Here is a 16,872-nt window from a genome sequence, read left to right as displayed (position 1 = left end):
GGTAACCACCAGCAGATGGAATTCTTGGCATTTGATCGACGCACCACTACTGTGGTTACACAATTGACTACTACTACCCACAGTGGCAGCTATCCTACGATATAATCATGATTATAGGTTATGCTGCACCAATATTTAAGAATTTTTAACATTTTTCTTAAAAACCGGGACAATAAATGATCTTTTTATTAAAACAATGGGACGCCCAGCGTATAGCAAAAAAAAATGGGACGTATGGTCAGCTTACTTATGGTCTATTCTGAATATGGGTTTGTTTTTTAGGAAGTTTTGCATATTGGTTAATTAGGCCATTGTAGAAAGCAGCATTTTTGTTTTTTTCTTCTTCTTAGCAGGTAACAAGCATTCCTCCCATTATGGGAGTAATGCTTACCAAGAAATTGTCATGTAATAGAGAAAATTACCTCTTGGGAATCATTTTTCATAGAATATAAATGTAATAAGGCTGGGTCATATTTTAGATCAAACCATTGGACACATACACACACACTGTCTCTTTTTCCCCTTCCCTCACTGATATATATATATATATATATATATATATTTTTTTTTTTTTTTTTTGTTTATGAACAGCACAACCAAACTTGACTGTACAGTACCGTTACCATAGTGAGAAGAAACAAGGGTATGTGTCGCTGAGTGATTTCGTTTTGTTATGCATTTTGCCTTGCTTACTGCTCCATGACATCATTTATGAGCCTGTACAGTCAGTCAGTTCTTAATAATCAAGGCGCCTCCATAGCCAGGTGGGAAGGAGCAGCAGTGCGTAACACACGCTTCTTGATTAGACCGGGGTTCGAGCCCGTCACCACCAAATACAGAGGATGCGGAAAGGTCAGGGAATGACCACCGCATATCCCGGAGCAATATGGCCTTAGTTGCTAATGCTCCTAAAAACCAAATAACAAACAATCTTAATAATCAGGAATAGTTCTTTGTTTTAATCAGATGTTAAATTTCAAAGATAAGATCCAGTTCAGTGTGTTCGACTCTATAGTGCCGAATTGTGCAATGTACAGTTGCTTCAGTACTAACAGAGGGATGGAAGATAGGAATGTTAAATACTACTCTTTTCCTAAAAATGATGTTATGAAGGAGAAATGGCATACTACATGCAAAAGAAAGAATAAAACTAATTTTAAAAAATGCAGTGTTATGTTCTCAGTGTTTTACAGACAATTGCTTCTTAACTAATTATATCATTCTGATCTGCATGATACATTAAATAGCTATAGAAAAGTTGAAACCAGAATGGATCCAACTTTAAAGCTTTCAAAATTAGCTCTAGAAAATAAAAACGCTTTATTTACCATGGAATGGATTGAAAAAGGATGGACAGAAAATTCTTAATGAAATGCTCCCTGTGTGTTCAAAATGCAGCCTAATTGTTATTAGATTGTTCTAATAACAATTTTTTTGAAAAGATTAGCTAAAATGGAAATCAAAATTTACTCCACAAAAATAAGACTCTAGAGCTTCAGAAAGAGTCCCTGAATGAGATACGGGACTCTGAAATCTTTGATGGGAGATCACTCAGTACAAATTGTTTGCAAAATTAAAGAATAAGTGCAGTGTAGTGATGACTGGCTCAATAATGATTTAACTGCACAAGTTGGATGAATTTCAGCATACTTAAGCACACACACCCTTGTTTCCTCTCACTACAGGACAATATAGGTTGAATGCTCGTAGATTTGAGGACCAAATTGACTTACAAACATTCAATTTACAAACTATTTTGCACGTGTGAACACACCCTTTCACTTTCAAAATTTTGAAAACATTAAAAAAAGTATTTAGATTTAAAGGGAGAAAGTTTATAAGTTATGAAACGACCATCTGATAGATGCATTTAGCATTACCATTAGCAAAAGCACATGAGGCAAGAAAGCAAGCTTATATAGCATCAGCCAAAAAAAAAAAAAATCCTTATTTCACCCATCCACTTGCTCCAAATGTTTGTCAAGTTCTGTTTTAATCTGTTTAAGCTATCAACTTTTACAACGACAGATGGAAGTTCATTCCAGCAATCAACCACCCGCTGGCTAAAGGCAAACTTTCGCACATCTATCCTACAAGCTCCAAATGTTTGTCAAGTTCTGCCTTAATCTGTTTAAGCTATCAACTTTTACAATGACAGATGGAAGTTCGTTCCAGCAATCAACCACCCGCTGGCTAAAGGCAAACTTTCGCACATCTATCCTACAACCGTCTTTCCTCAATTTATACCCTCTCAGGCGATTATTCTGAGCAAGAGGAAGAATCCCATCAACATTGAGCATGCTCAACCCATTCAAGGCTTTATACACCTCAATCAGATCACCTCGCAGGTGCCTACTCTCCAGACACTGTAATTTGCAAAACTTAAGCCTTTCTTTGTAAGATCAACCCTTTGTTCCATTCACTAATCTTGTTGCCCTTCTCTGTACTCATTCCAACAACTCTACATCCTTCTTAAAATGAGGCCTCCAGACCTGTATACAATACTCAAGGTGTGGTCTGACCATTGCCTTATACAAGGGGATAATCACCTTATCCCTGCTAGAAAAATTCCTGCATATCATTGACAAGACTCCATGAGCTACTCTTGCAAACTGTCTGCACTGCTCAGAAAACTTCATATCTGCCTGCACAATCCCCAGGTTCTTTTCATTCTCTACCACTGTCAGTGTGGTACCACAGAGTTGATACGTTACTCTGGGATTACTGCTTCCCATATGTAGTACAGTCAGTCCTCGTATAGCATGATAGTTGTGTTCCTAGAAACCCTCGTGCAATGCAAAATCGTGCAATATGAACAACAGGCCCTATGGGAAAAATAGGGTTAGGTGCCGACCACCCAAGATTGAACACACATTTGTAACCAAAACATTACCGAACACAATAAATAATCGTAATAAAATACGTAAGTATTTTATTATGACTTTTACGTAATAAAATATTGCTAATGCTTTTGCTTCTATCATAAGCAAACTTGTTTTTTGTTTGATTTTCTATCCAAACAGATGACAGCCGTTCCATCTCTTCCAATTCTTGTCTTAATCTAATGGATTTTAATTACACTTTTGAGTTGTTCCTGCTTTGAAAGTTGTTTTTATTTTCTCTGCATTCTTTGTAATTCTCGGCGTTGCCTCATTTAGGTCTGTAGCACGTGCAATATCACATGGTCTTTCATTTCACTCAAAGCGTTTCACAATTTCATATTTTTTCTCTATCGACAGAGGCAGACTGGCCATAAGCCTTACCGGGAAAACCCTGGTTGGCCGGAGGCCGGTGTGATTTTGGCCAAAAACGTTAGTATGAGGCCACTACAAATTTTCCCGGGTAAGAATTTTTGATCCAGTCCGCTTCTGTTTATCGATATTGCTTTTCTTTTTCTCTCTGTATCTGCAGTGTCTTCACCAGGACGCTTCCTTTTCACACCTTTTAAGTATTTTACTCATTTTTAGGGAATAAAGCAAAATTACAAAATGAGGAGGCATGCTTGATACACATAAACAAAGCTGCGCGTGTGTAGCAACTGAATAAACAACACCGTAAAGGCAGAGATACACTATTAACACCTCACATTTTACTAAAGCACATTTCTAGGGGTTTTATTGTTACCATAAAACAATAAAAACAATTTCCAGTTGCGCTTCTGCTAGTGGAATCTGTTATAAACTGGTAGTAAACTCAATCTAATTGCATTTGCGATATACCGATAGCTGGAATTGTGTGGGTTTTTACATTATTATGGTGAAATGTGTTTCCCCTTCACTGATATAAGAAACATAAATACATTTTCAGAATCTTCTCTTCATTCCTATCGTGTTGCGTTTGGTTGGGGTGATTCTGTGTTCGATTGCCATTTCTTGTAAACACAAAGGCAAATCGTGCATAAGCGAATTCGGTTCATGTTATATAAGATATCGTTCCCCTTTTTATAAATTGTGTATGATCGAATTCATGTAATGTAAACACATGTTATACGAGGACTGACTGTACTTTACATTTGTCAATGTTAAATCTCTACAACTGTTGCAATAGTCAAATGATTTGCATCAAACTCATAGTTTGACGTGACAATTGCAACAGTTATTAAGGAGAGAGAGAATGGATTATGCAATGTGTTAAAGCTTCTGCACCAATAAAATCTATAGTTCTTATAAAGAGATAAGGTATAGTAATGGATGCAATGGAAATATTTCACTTTGTAGTTGGAAGATGAGAATCAGAAATGCACACCAGTATGCCTTAATTTAATTCACTAAAAGGCTTTAAATTGCCCTGACAGTGCTACAGACTAATATGGTCAAAATCCTAGTGAAAGAACATTTAGTGCTAGTGATGGTTTGTTTGTAAGGTTTGTAAGTTGTTGTTATTTGGTTTTTAGGAGCATTAGCAACTAAGGCCATATTGTTCTAGGATATGCGATGGTCATTCCCTGACCTTTCTGCATCCTCCGTATTTGGTGGTGACGGGCTTGAACCCCGGTTTAATCAAGAAGTGTGTGCTACGCACTGCTGCTTTTTCCCACCTGGCTACGGAGGCACCTTTAAGGTAAGCTTGATAATATTAATATTGAATGGTGAGGCTGCCAGTGCAGACAATGTTAAAGCAAGATACTTTTTGGAGACTTTGGCAGAGATAATTTGTTAGGGAAGGGACTGTCATGCACACAGAATTTTTAACTTTAATTTTTTTAAAAATTTTCTGAACATGCTATATAGTATATTTGGTTATTTATAAGAGTAATATTTAATCTATGAATGAACTCGGGTACATGTTAAGCTCATAAGGTGAGAACTGCCTGTGTACATACAGAGAACATCAGTTGCGGTCAGTAACAAAGTCTAACAATATGCAAGTTGTTTATAAGTTTGTGCACTTTAGGTTATGCCATTAGTAGTTTTTGCTGTTTTAAATGTAATTCCTAGTCTAGAAAAGGATATCACAAACTGCTTACAAAATGTATCCTGCAACTGAAAATGTTACACCTGACAAATGTAGCTGGTTTCCCTCTTAGAGGTAGATATTTACTTTTACTGAGTTTAATGTATGTGTAATTAGCATTTTTTTGATATTTTTTTATTGTATTTTTATTTGAGATTATGTAGGGAAGAAACTGTTAATTTACAATACAATCAGTAGTCTTGGCTAAGTCCTATTGTTTATAAAAATTTAACTTTGTAACTGACTGAGAATACAGTAGCTTACAGTTTCATACTTTTGGTAATGATGCCTACTTACCTTAGCAGCATTTTCATTATGTTGCTCATTCACTTTCAGTAATTGATTTAACATAAACATCTATTTGTACCTACAGCTGTTTTCAAGCTGTTGGCACAAGATCAGTTACAATGGACAGTTGAGGAGTATAAAAATGTCATCTAGGCGACAAATGCTGAGCCCAGTTATTCCATGATGACAGCAGGACCAAGCTATATGGTGATAGCAGTATGAATCACTGGACCAATTATGCCAGTTTAGCACTACAGGCTGATGGTGTAGGGAGTGTTTTCATGGCGTAAATTAGGTCATTGTCTGAATACCACAATCTACTTGACATTGATTAAATGCATCCCTTCATGCCACAATTCATCATCTGGTATTGGTTACTTTCAACAGTATAATATGCTCTGTTACAAGGCAAACCATTCCCTAATGCACTGTTCCAGGAGGAACTATTCCCAAATGGGAATAGTTCCTCCTGGAACTATTCCCATTTGGGAATAGTTCCAGGAGCTTGAGAACAACTTTATCACACTTCACTCCATTCAATCCGTTTGAGCAGATTGAGCAGAAACAGATTCCATTCAATCTGTTTGAGCACCTGTGCTCTGAGAGGGAATGAATTTTTCACTGCAGGGATTGGCTCCATTCAATCTGAGGCAGCTATAGTAGATGCAGTTGGGTATTCATAGGGTCAGCAAACTTGCAGAGAACTTTTGGTGTACCTTGTGGTGCTCATGCCACAATGACTTAAGGCTGTTATTAGGGCAAAGGAGGTGCTACTCATTAAGTTAGTTATCTAATAATGCATACTCACTATATGCATTTTCTTCATTTACACACTTAATGTATTCTATTACAAACTAGTTATTTTCTTATTCAAAGAGAGAGAATGAAAGTTATTTCTATAAATGGCATAGAACTCTCATATGGAAATATATGAGAGTTAGCATTAGCATTAGCATTAGTAGAGGCATTTGATGCAAGAAAGCAAGCTTATGCAGCATCAGCCAAAAAAAAAAAAAAAAAAAAAAAGTAACATAAATAAATAAAAATAACCACTTCCACTTCACCCCTCTGTTCGTTCGAAATACCTGTCCAGCTGAGCCTTAAGTTCTATGCCAGTTCAGTCTTATATGGAAACTTCATATAAGACTACTATGCCATTTACAGAAAAGCTTTTATTTTTGACTTTAACAGAGCATCCTTCAGTAAATTTTGTCAGTACTGCACTATTTAAAAAGAATAACTAAAAAGCTTTATTTAAGAAAACAAAAAAAAAAAAAATTCTGTAAATGGCACAGATTTCTCATATGTTGCACTCGCTAGCCTTCACAGCAAGTGCCGTAGTGCTTTAAACTGCACTTCCATGTGTCACCATGGAAGTATAGTACTTTAACTAATGCAAGATGATAGTTACTATGAAAGCATAATGCTTAGTTTACAAATAAACAGTTGGATTATATTTTCTTCATAGAAAAAGTAATTTTCAATAACATTGCATTTTATAGGAACAAAACTATGATGTTAAACGAGACTGTATTAACTGCCCTGTATTACAAATAATGTGTGCCTTTCTTTCTTCAAAATTGTTTTGTAGAAATTTATTATTATAATAAGATTGACTATCTTTGTTTTACAGAGTGAACAATGCTGTTTTATTAGCATTGTACGAAGCAGTACATATGAATAGGTATTTTATAACTACTCTTACACATGTAAGTATATATGTTAAGTTCTGATTTTCATATTTTGTTATTCTAATTTAATTTAGGAATTATTTTTCTTTTGTTGTCCGCAAATTGTGGTATGTGAAACTGTAAAACAGATTGTGGCAGGAGTCTGGGGAGTGGAGAGGGGGTGGGGTTGCTATTATTAAGGAAGGATGCAAAGAAGCATGAGCTTTTGTAGCACTTACTAAAAAAACTCTCTTTCTGTCTAATTCTAATCCCTCTCTGAATAATCTGTGTTGTCTGTATTTAAATTTACACAAAATCTCCATCTGAAGAAGTTCAAGGGGCTGGTTTTGGCTGTTTCCAGTGGATAATCTCAGCCTAATGCAAATTTCTTGATGTCCAGCCTACAGTTGCTGTTACTGATTTTGAAATGATACCCATATCCATCCCTTTCACTTTGGAAAGAGAAAAAAAAAAAATACCCACTGCTTGAAGCATTCATTTTAATCAAACTGCTAAGAACTTTATATGACATAGATATACTGACCTCTAAACACAGTGTACAGGAAGAGTAGATATCGGTGCCTCCATAGCCAGGTGGGCAGGAGCAGCAGTGTAGCACGTGCTTCTTGATTAGACATGAGTTCGAGCCCGTGACAACCAAATACGGAGGATGCGGAAAGGTCAGGGAATGACCACCGCCATATCCCCGGAGCAATATGGCCTTAGTTGCTGATGCTCCTAAAAACCAAATAACAGACAAACAACAAGAATAGATATGGCAGAAGGGGAGGATAGATTATGTTTTTAATTGTCAATCACATAGATTTAAGATGAGCAAATCCAGTAGATAACTGTGTAGCCAGTCTGGTGAGGCATAAAGCATTGCAAAACCAAAAATGAGTTTATGACTATGTTATAGACCAGTGCAGTGAAAATCCTTACAGACAACCAGTGGGCCAGCAGATCAGATTGCCTTATTATGGAAAACTTGAACTTTCCAGAGGTTGGCTGATACTTTGGCCGGGAAACTTTTAAATGATGCAAAGAAAAACAAACACAAAGACTTTTTTTACTTGTGTAAACTCTAGAAGGAAGAGCACAAATCAGTTTGGGCCACTTGATCTCAATGTTTTGACTGTTGATGATCCTGCTCAGTTAGCTGACAAACTGAATTAGTATGTTGCATTTACATTCACACATGAGAGGGAAGTGGAGACCTGAACTTTATAAACTCTAACAGGGAGCTAAATGATTTTGTAATAACTGTGAGCAAAGTGGAGAACAAATTGTTGAAGTTAAACATGAGAAAGGCACCTGGGATGGATTGGATCTATACAGTTACATTAAAGAAGGCAGCAAAGGAAATAAGAAAACTCTTAGTCATAATTATGAGAGAATCCTTGGATTCAGGGGAGGTCCACACAGATAGATGTGAAAATGTATCCTTAATTCACAAAGGGGGGGATCAAAGGGTGACATGAGTAATTACAGACCTGTTGGTTAAACTTCTGTTCCATGGAAAATAATGGCGTCACTGGTTAAAGAAGCATTGCAGGATCATCTAGACAAGACTACAGTTATAATTCAGACACAGCTTGAGTTTGTTAAGGGGAAATCTTGTCTGACCAATTTGATTGGACACTGCGATGTGGTCGTAAAGGAACTGGATTAAAAAATACTTTTGATATCATATACTTGGATTTCACAAAAGCTTTTGATACTGTTGCACATGGAAGACTACACTGTACAAATTGGAGCAGTGTGACATTAAGGGCAAGTTGCTGCTGTGGATAAAGGGATGGTTGAGTGGGAGAAGACAGAGTGGTAATCAATGGACACTGCTCTTCATAGACGAATGTTATTAGTGGAGCCCCCCAGGGTGTTGGGCCCATCATTGTTTTCTATATTTATCAGTGATAGTGATGAAGGTATATCAGGCTTAATGTCGAAGTTTGCAGATGATACAAAGGTTGGCAGGGTTGTTAATGACAGTAATGGCAGTGTGCTACTGCAACAGAATCTAGATAATTTGGGCAGATGGGCTGAGAAGTGGCAACTGAAGTTTAACATTTACTAATGCAATGTACTACATATGGATAGTAACCCCTGCATAATTTACTAACTGTGTGGTACTACACTCAGGGTAGTGGAGAATGAAAAAACCTTAGGGATAATTATGCAGTCAGAGGTACTCTGGCAGCCCATGGGGGTATCGTTAATGATATACAGGAATTTTGCTAGCAGGGATAATGTGATTTTCTCTTTGTATAAGGCAGTGGTTAGGCACACCTTGAATACTATATACAGGTCTGGAAGCCTCACTTTAGGAAGGATGTAGAGCTGCTGGAACAAGTACAGGCAACGAGTGAGATTGGTGAGGGGAACAAAGCGGTGCTCTTACCAAGAAAGCCTTAATTAAGTTCTGCAAATTGCAGTGTTTGGGGACTAGGCACCTGTGAGGTGATCTGAGTGAGATGTAAACAGCTTTGAATGGTTTGAGCAAGCCCAGTCCTGATGGGATTCTTCCTCTTATTCAGATTATGCACTTGAAGGGCATAAATTCAAATTGAGGATAGACAGTTGCAGAATGGATGTGCGCAAAATTGCCTTTAGCCAGCGAATGGTGGATTACTGGAACAAACTTCCATCTGTCGCTGTGGAAGTTGATAGCTTAAATAAATTCAAAGAAGAACTGGGGAAACTTTTAGAGTGAATGGATAGGTGAAATGGGAAGTGTTTTTTTTTTTTTTTTTTTTTTTTTTGCCTGATGCCATATAAGCTTGCTTTCTTGCATCATATGCTAATGCCTAATGCTAACTTATGCATTGGTCACTCACACAATAGCAGTATATTTCTTGATTTTCTAGATGACCACTTTTAATTATCAGCATGTGATAGATGCTACAAGGAATATTCTTGATTTGGTTATCATTCAGATCAAGATACAGGGTTATCATATTTCTTAATTCAGATATTAAATGTCATAACAAACATTAAATATCATAACCCAGAGCTGCCTGTAGTTCCATATCATTTGGATATCACAGCAAAACTAGTTAGCACTAATGACATCTATAGCATACACATGGCATAATATTTTTCACATGTGGTGTGATTCTGTCTTTCAGATCTTCAAAAATAGTAATGTCCACCTGGTAAATATTTTCTTTCTTAATGCCATAGCTAAAAGTCACAGGGGTGGGAGTAGGATCAGGTAGTGGTCATGCTGTTGGACAGGACTGACTGATTAATGTCTTCAGTAATGTGTAGTAAAAGTTTTTTGCACTGGTCATGACCAGTGCAAAAGATGGGGTTCCTCCACAAGGGCTGTGTGGAGGAACTGCATCTTGTTTGAAAACTGTTGTATTAAGATCATCGCTGTTAAAGTTAAGGAATGATTTGGTTTGCCGACACATCGAAATACTACTTTCACTATTTTTTAGTGTTTATTATTAATATTGTAATTGCTGAATGATGCAAGGAAGCTGGCCTTTTCTGCATCTGCCAAAAAAAACCACCAAAACGTATCTTTCATACCAACTCCTTCACCAAAAAAAAGTGCTTATCTGATTCTGCTTTGAACTTTACCAAACTATCAACCTCAATCACTGTCACAGGCAGTTCATTCCAGCGCAGTTCATTCCAGAGGTCTATGACATGCCCCACAACTTCACGAGGTCCAGTGTTCTGTTACTCCCTGAAATATTGTATTTGTGCTTCCTTATTCTTTTTCTTTTGCCAGTGAAAATATGCCTCTCTTGTTCATTTTACTTCCCTTCAGGGCCTTATATTTCTCAATCAGCCCCCCCCCCCCAAGATGTCCACTGGCTTGGCTTTTCAGTCTGCACTTTCTCAGCAGTTCATGTGGATATCGTTTAGCCATCCTCACTAATCTGATTGCCCTTGTCTGAATTCTTTCTAGAAGTTTTGTCTTACTTCAAGAGTAGATAGCAGAACACAATATTCTAAAGGTATAAATATTCTAAAGGTTCAGTATTCTTCATAGTATTCTCACCACTGTCTTATACAAAAATATGGCGCCTCCGTAGCCAGGTGGGCAGGAGCAGCAGTGCGTAGCACACACTTCTTGATTAGACTGGGGTTCGAGCCCGTGACCACCAAATACAGAGGATGCAGAAAGGTCAGGGAATGACCACCGCATATCCCCGGAGCAATATGGCCTTAGTTGCTAATGCTCATAAAAACCAAAATAATAACAACAACAACAACAATGCAAAAGTATAATGACTTTCTTTCCCTACTTGCAAAGATCCTATATATCATAGACAAACTATGTGCCTTTCCAGCTGCCTGTTTATACTGCCTAAAAAATTTCATGGAAAATTTCAGACATGAAATTTCCCATATCTGAAAATTCCTAAGTCTCTGTTCTCTCTGGCTTGTAACTCCTGGATTTCTGTTCCTTAAGTGCAGAACCTTACATTTAGAAGCATTAAACTTCAGTTGCCATTTGTGCAACTCATTTAAGCCATTGCAAAAAATCCCTGTTTAATCACCTCATTAACCACCCTTTCTACATTTAAATCATCACCAGACTTTGACATTTTCCCCTGCATACAACCATGAATCTCATTAAGGAAGGTAAGAAACAGAAGTGGCATTAACAGTGATCCCTTAGGGACTCAACTTGTATTACTGGTCCACCCAGAGGTCCATTCATGACTACTCTCTGTCTCCTATCTTTTAGCCAGCCCTTGATCCAACAAAGGTTCTTGCCATTAATTCCAGTTTACTGCAGTTTATAATAGCCATTCATGAGGAACCTTATCAAAAGCTTTACTGAAGTCAAGGTAAATAATGTCAGAGTTGTTTCTTGCATCTAACTGTTTTATGACTTCATCATGATAATTAACTAGATTTATCAGGCAAATCTACTCCTTCACAAACCCATGCTGTGATCCATTAAGGAAATCATTCCTATCTAGATGGCAGTGTATTGTAATCTTAATTAGAGACTCCATAATTTTTCTCACTGGTCTACAGTTTGCCTCATTTCTTTTACACTTCCTTGGTGGATTGGAAGGTGTTAGCATTTCTGCAGTGAAGGGGGATCTCCACAGAGTCTAATGATGATTTAATTAACATTTCAACAGGAGATGTGAGTGCATTTTTTAGGCTGCGTGAGCACACATGCAGCCTTTTTTATTACAATTGGATGTATATCATCCACTCCTGAAGCCTGCTCAGCTCAGTTTAAATTAAAAGAAGCAGCAAACCCTTTGCCATAATTATGAGAGAATCCTTAGATTCAGGGAAGTTTCCTATAGAGTTCTCTAAAATCATTGGTTAAAGAAGTATTGTCGGATCATCTTAACAGGAATTTCTGTAATATAGTATAGTAAGACATGGGTTCATTAATGGGGGGGAGAGGAATCTTATCTGACCAAACTGATTAGTTACTGTATGCAGTAACAAAGGAACTGGATGCAAACAATTTTGACATCATATATTTTGATTTTGGTAAAGCTTTTGAAACTGTTCCACACAAAAGACTGCTGTACAGATAGGAGCTGTGTGGTTTTAGGGAAATGTTGCTGCTTATGGATAAAGGGCTGGTTGAGCAGCAGAGTACACAGGGTGGTTATAATTGTCACTACTTTTGGACTAATGTTATTAGTGGAGACCTTCAGCATTCAGCACTGGGCCCTTACCATTTACATTATTTCATTAATGATATTGATGAAAGCATATCATTAATGATGATGAAGCTTATTGTCTAAGTTTTCAGATGATACAAAAGTTGGCAGGGTGAAATAATGGATGTAGAGAAAAGCAATTAGATTAGTGACGAACACATAGTGGGTGCTGTTACCACAGATGACTTTGGTTCTGCAAATTGCAAACTTCAAATGGATTGAATAAACTTAATGGTGATTGTATTCTTACTCTTTCTTGAATAAAACACATGAGAGGACACACTTAATTTAAAAATGGTTGGCTGTAGGATAGACATGTGGCATTTCAGCTAGAGAGTAACTGATTGTTGAAACAAACTGCCGTCTTGTGTTAAGAGAGTGGGTAGTTTGAATTTAATGAAGTATTAAACATATTATTAGAAGGGATGGACAGATGACATTTTTTTTTTTTTTGGCTGATGTTATATATGCTTACTTCCTTGCATCATTTGCCACTACTAATAATAATAAAGTTGCCAGAAAAATTCTATTTGTTGAATACATTTTTCATCATAAATATATTCATTAATTTTAATAACTTTTTTTGTAGTTGGAAATTTCATTAAATTCACAAGATAGCTTTGCATTGCAAGCAATCAGACACATCAAAGTAGAGAAGTGTACTTTTTCAGGTGTCACAAAGAAAAATTAAAGCCATGATTTTGCCTATTTACTAAGCCTTAAGGAGGTGTATGGGAAACCCCAGCACATTTTCTTTTTCTAACAAGATCAGATTTTCATCTGCTGTCATATCAAAGAGAAATTTAATCTAAAGTAAATTGACTCTATTTGTTTATAAGCTTGTTGGCACCATTAATATGCCACTGCCAGAACTTGTGTACACCCAAGGCATGAAATGAGGAACCTAAAGACATCAATTAAATTGACAACCATAAGATGCATGTAAGAAACACAACTATATTATCCAATTTATTATATGTGTCATTTGAATGCCAGCTAGCATAAATTTACAATGTTCTCTTACGACTACCAACAAAAATGGAATGAAAATTCTCTCTCTCTCTCTCTCTCTCTCTCAGGTAAGCTTTGGCAATGTTTTCTACTATTCCTTTTTTTTATTTTTTATTATTATTAATTCCACTTAATTCTAATGGTGTTTGTCATTACTTTAACCAATTCAATTTACCATTGGTTTGATACTGGACTTAATCTCAGCACTAAATATCTTTAATATTTAGCATTAATTTGCCTGATAATTTTCTCCTCATTCATATATTTTCTTTCAAATGCAATGAACACAGGACATCAATAGAGAAATCCACAGTACTAATTAAAGTAATTGCTATTACTAGCTTTGTTTCTACTTGCAATAGCTTCAGTTTTTAAAACTTAAGCATTCCTTTGGACTTATTACTTGTAACAACTTTTATTATAATGCCAATATCTAAACTACATGTATCTACTAGAAGATATATAAATCCTAAATTTTCAAACTATTTTCCCTCTTTTCTAGACATGTATGAATGTGAGGTACTTCATGTATTGTTCTCATTGTTGCTGCAACCTAACAATTAACATAACTCAGAAAGCATGGATCCATGTTTTAGAGGGCTATCTATAAAAGCATAACATGCTTAGTAAGATAGACAAGTGAAAAAATACAGCACAATTAACTATCATCACTTATCTTTGTACCTGTATCAGCAAAATGATGGAGGATCCATATCCAAGCATATAAATGAATAAACATAAGTAACTACTCATATTCTTCTATTATATGACATAGTTATATTGTGAACTAGAAAAACACTTTACAGTTTCTTAATTTTTGTAGTTAAGACTTCAAAAACTGATGCAAAAATTGTGTAGAACATGTGCTATATAAGGCAATTCAGCAATTTACCTGTAGGCAGAAAGCAGATGTAACGAACCTCTTCATTCTGTTTTCAGTCCAAGTGATGTTGGTTCTCCATCACATGATTTCACCACTTGTTACTTCTTTGGAGAGCTCTGGGTTTGAGTCCCATCAAAGACTGGAAAAGTTTTTAACTTGTACCCCTAGCTGGGGCTGTAGTTAGTTGAGCTCGTGTGGAAGGAGTAGGATTTTCTCCTGTGAATTTTTTCATGTTTTTCAGCCTATGAACACACGCTTATATAGCTATAATACACAATTGCACAAAATGGCCTAACTTGCTGATAGATCTAAAAACCAGCAACTCAGCAACTAATCTTGCAAAGTAATGTGATGGAGGAAGTGAATGTAATGTAAGTTGAATCTTATGTACTAAACATCATAGATTGTGTGAATAATTAATATAAATGAGATGAGCTCCTTTTATTATTTTATGTAAAAACCTAGCCCAAGGAGGATGTTATGCAAAAGTGATAACATTTTTCTGAAAAATTTATTTTTTTTTTTTTAAGAAATAAAAAATTGGATAAATATACAAATAAATTCTTAAAAAATTAAGTTGGCAACTTTGAATGAAACACAACTGATGCTGAATCTAGCACTCTACTGGGAAACTAATACATGGAATGAGAGAATGTGTTACATTTTGTATGCTAACACAGATTCTTTATGGATTTCTTGTGTCCATACTTCTCTACTTAAATAAATAATCCATGATGCAGTTTGAAATTGAAGACCGTACTGGAAGAATTTATGTACACAATATAATTCTAATAGATATTTCAATATTTATATTTAAGTAGTATGATGAACAGAGGATTGACCAGCATTCTTCCAACAAGGTTTAACAATATAGTGATCCCTTGTAACTGGTTCCATGAAAAGCAATTGTAAATCAAAATTGTTATTAATTGTATCATGTTTTTAATGTTTAATCTGTTCCAAGACCATCAGAAATTGAACTTTTTCACTGAAAAAACATACTTTATAATACAGTACAGTTCCGTACATTATTTTGAGCATTTCATATAATTAATTAAATATTATTTATGGTAACATTCTTAAATATAGTAAATGTTACAAAAAAAAATTATTACTTTTAGCTGAAAAGATGATTTCCTGGGGGATGGGGTGTTGATGGAAAATTTGAGGTTGGAGAAACCAATTTTTCAAAGGACAGTCTTCTTCCATACTTCTAGAAGATCAGGTGTAACTGAAGTTAAATCTAATTCCAGCTTTGGCCTCTTTCTGGCCAAAAAACTATCCAAAGTTGTGTGTGCTATAGCCTTGTTCCTACTTATTAATAACTTAAGTAGGATGTGACAGTGTCCTCATACTGGAGTTCAGCTCTGTTTGCTTTATGGAGAGTTGTTTTGTAGCCAATATCTTCACCAGATTCCAGTGATACAGAATTTCCTTGATCCCTGCAGTTGCTATGTGATCATCCTGCCCTCTTTTCTCTTCTCCACTGTCATTTTCACTCACAGACTCCAGCTGTTGCAGGTTTTCAGTGGGGATTTTCCTTTCATGAGACTGAAATAGGTCTTAAACATCCCACTCAACCACTTCAAGGGGAGAATTTCCCACCCAGTATTAGCCTGATCTTCAAAGTGATCCAAGTCTTGTTGAATGGCTGGACACAGGTTTCCAAGCAGCATTCAGATAGTGAATTTGACTTTTTGCCATGTTGTAACAGTTTCTTACAGCCTCCAGAATGTTGAACTTTTGTCTTCCATAATTCCTTCAGTATCATGCCATCATTGCTTGATATCATTTCCTAAACACCTTTATGTATAGTCTCTTGAAGTCAGCTATCAGTTGTTGGTTCACAGGCTGGATCAGAGAATTTGTGCTGGCTGGCAGGAATAAAACTACTACTACATTAATTTTTTTTAATTTATTCTTTAGCATAATGCATAATGATGGTTGAAGTCGTGGATTGTGAGAGACCTTAATCACTTACAAGTGCATTTGCTTTAAGGTTGTTTTTGTCTTTTAAAATAATTTCTTGTTTCATTTGCTTAAAAACTGGGGACATGACTGTTGACGTAATTTAGTAAAATAACTCATTTACAAAAATCAGAGAGAGAGAGAGAGAGAGAGAGAGAGAGAGAGAGAGAGAGAGAGAGAGAGAGAGAGAGAGAGAGAGGTTTGTGCAATCACAACAAAAATCAGAAAGAGATGGATTCCAGGTGCTGATAAATATGACCATGTAACTTCAGAGTGTCTTGAGTGACTGAAAATAACACTCAGATGTTATTGTACTGATGTCATTGAGACTTCCATTTTTAGTAAAATGCATGAGGGTCCTATGAAAGGTACATCATAAACCAAAGATCCATCCTTTGTTGAAGGATTACTGTAATGATATTTTAAAGCTGAGGAGTAAAAG

General features: G+C 36.1%; 1 protein-coding gene across 4 annotated transcripts in view; it reads left to right on the top strand.

Annotated features, from left to right (window-relative positions):
- The window catches only part of LOC150078282 (armadillo-like helical domain-containing protein 3), a 405,573-nt gene that overhangs the window by 167,538 nt on the left and 221,163 nt on the right, over window positions 1-16,872 (top strand). For all 4 annotated transcript variants that reach the window (XR_016547653.1, XM_090385517.1, XM_090385515.1 and 1 more), the window contains exon 14: window positions 6,875-6,950. Coding sequence is in view for 3 of the 4 variants with exons in the window: in XM_090385517.1 (XP_090241643.1) it covers window positions 6,875-6,950 (76 nt within the window). In the remaining variant the exon portion in view is untranslated. The remainder of the gene's footprint in view (window positions 1-6,874; window positions 6,951-16,872) is intronic.

This window comes from Mastigoproctus giganteus, chromosome 11, assembly GCF_048544385.1.
Source record: "Mastigoproctus giganteus isolate SK-2022 chromosome 11, ASM4854438v1, whole genome shotgun sequence".
Taxonomy (NCBI): domain Eukaryota; kingdom Metazoa; phylum Arthropoda; class Arachnida; order Uropygi; family Thelyphonidae; genus Mastigoproctus; species Mastigoproctus giganteus.
The sequence above is the reverse complement of the archived record's forward strand: the minus strand, read 5'-3'. Positions and strand labels throughout refer to the sequence as shown.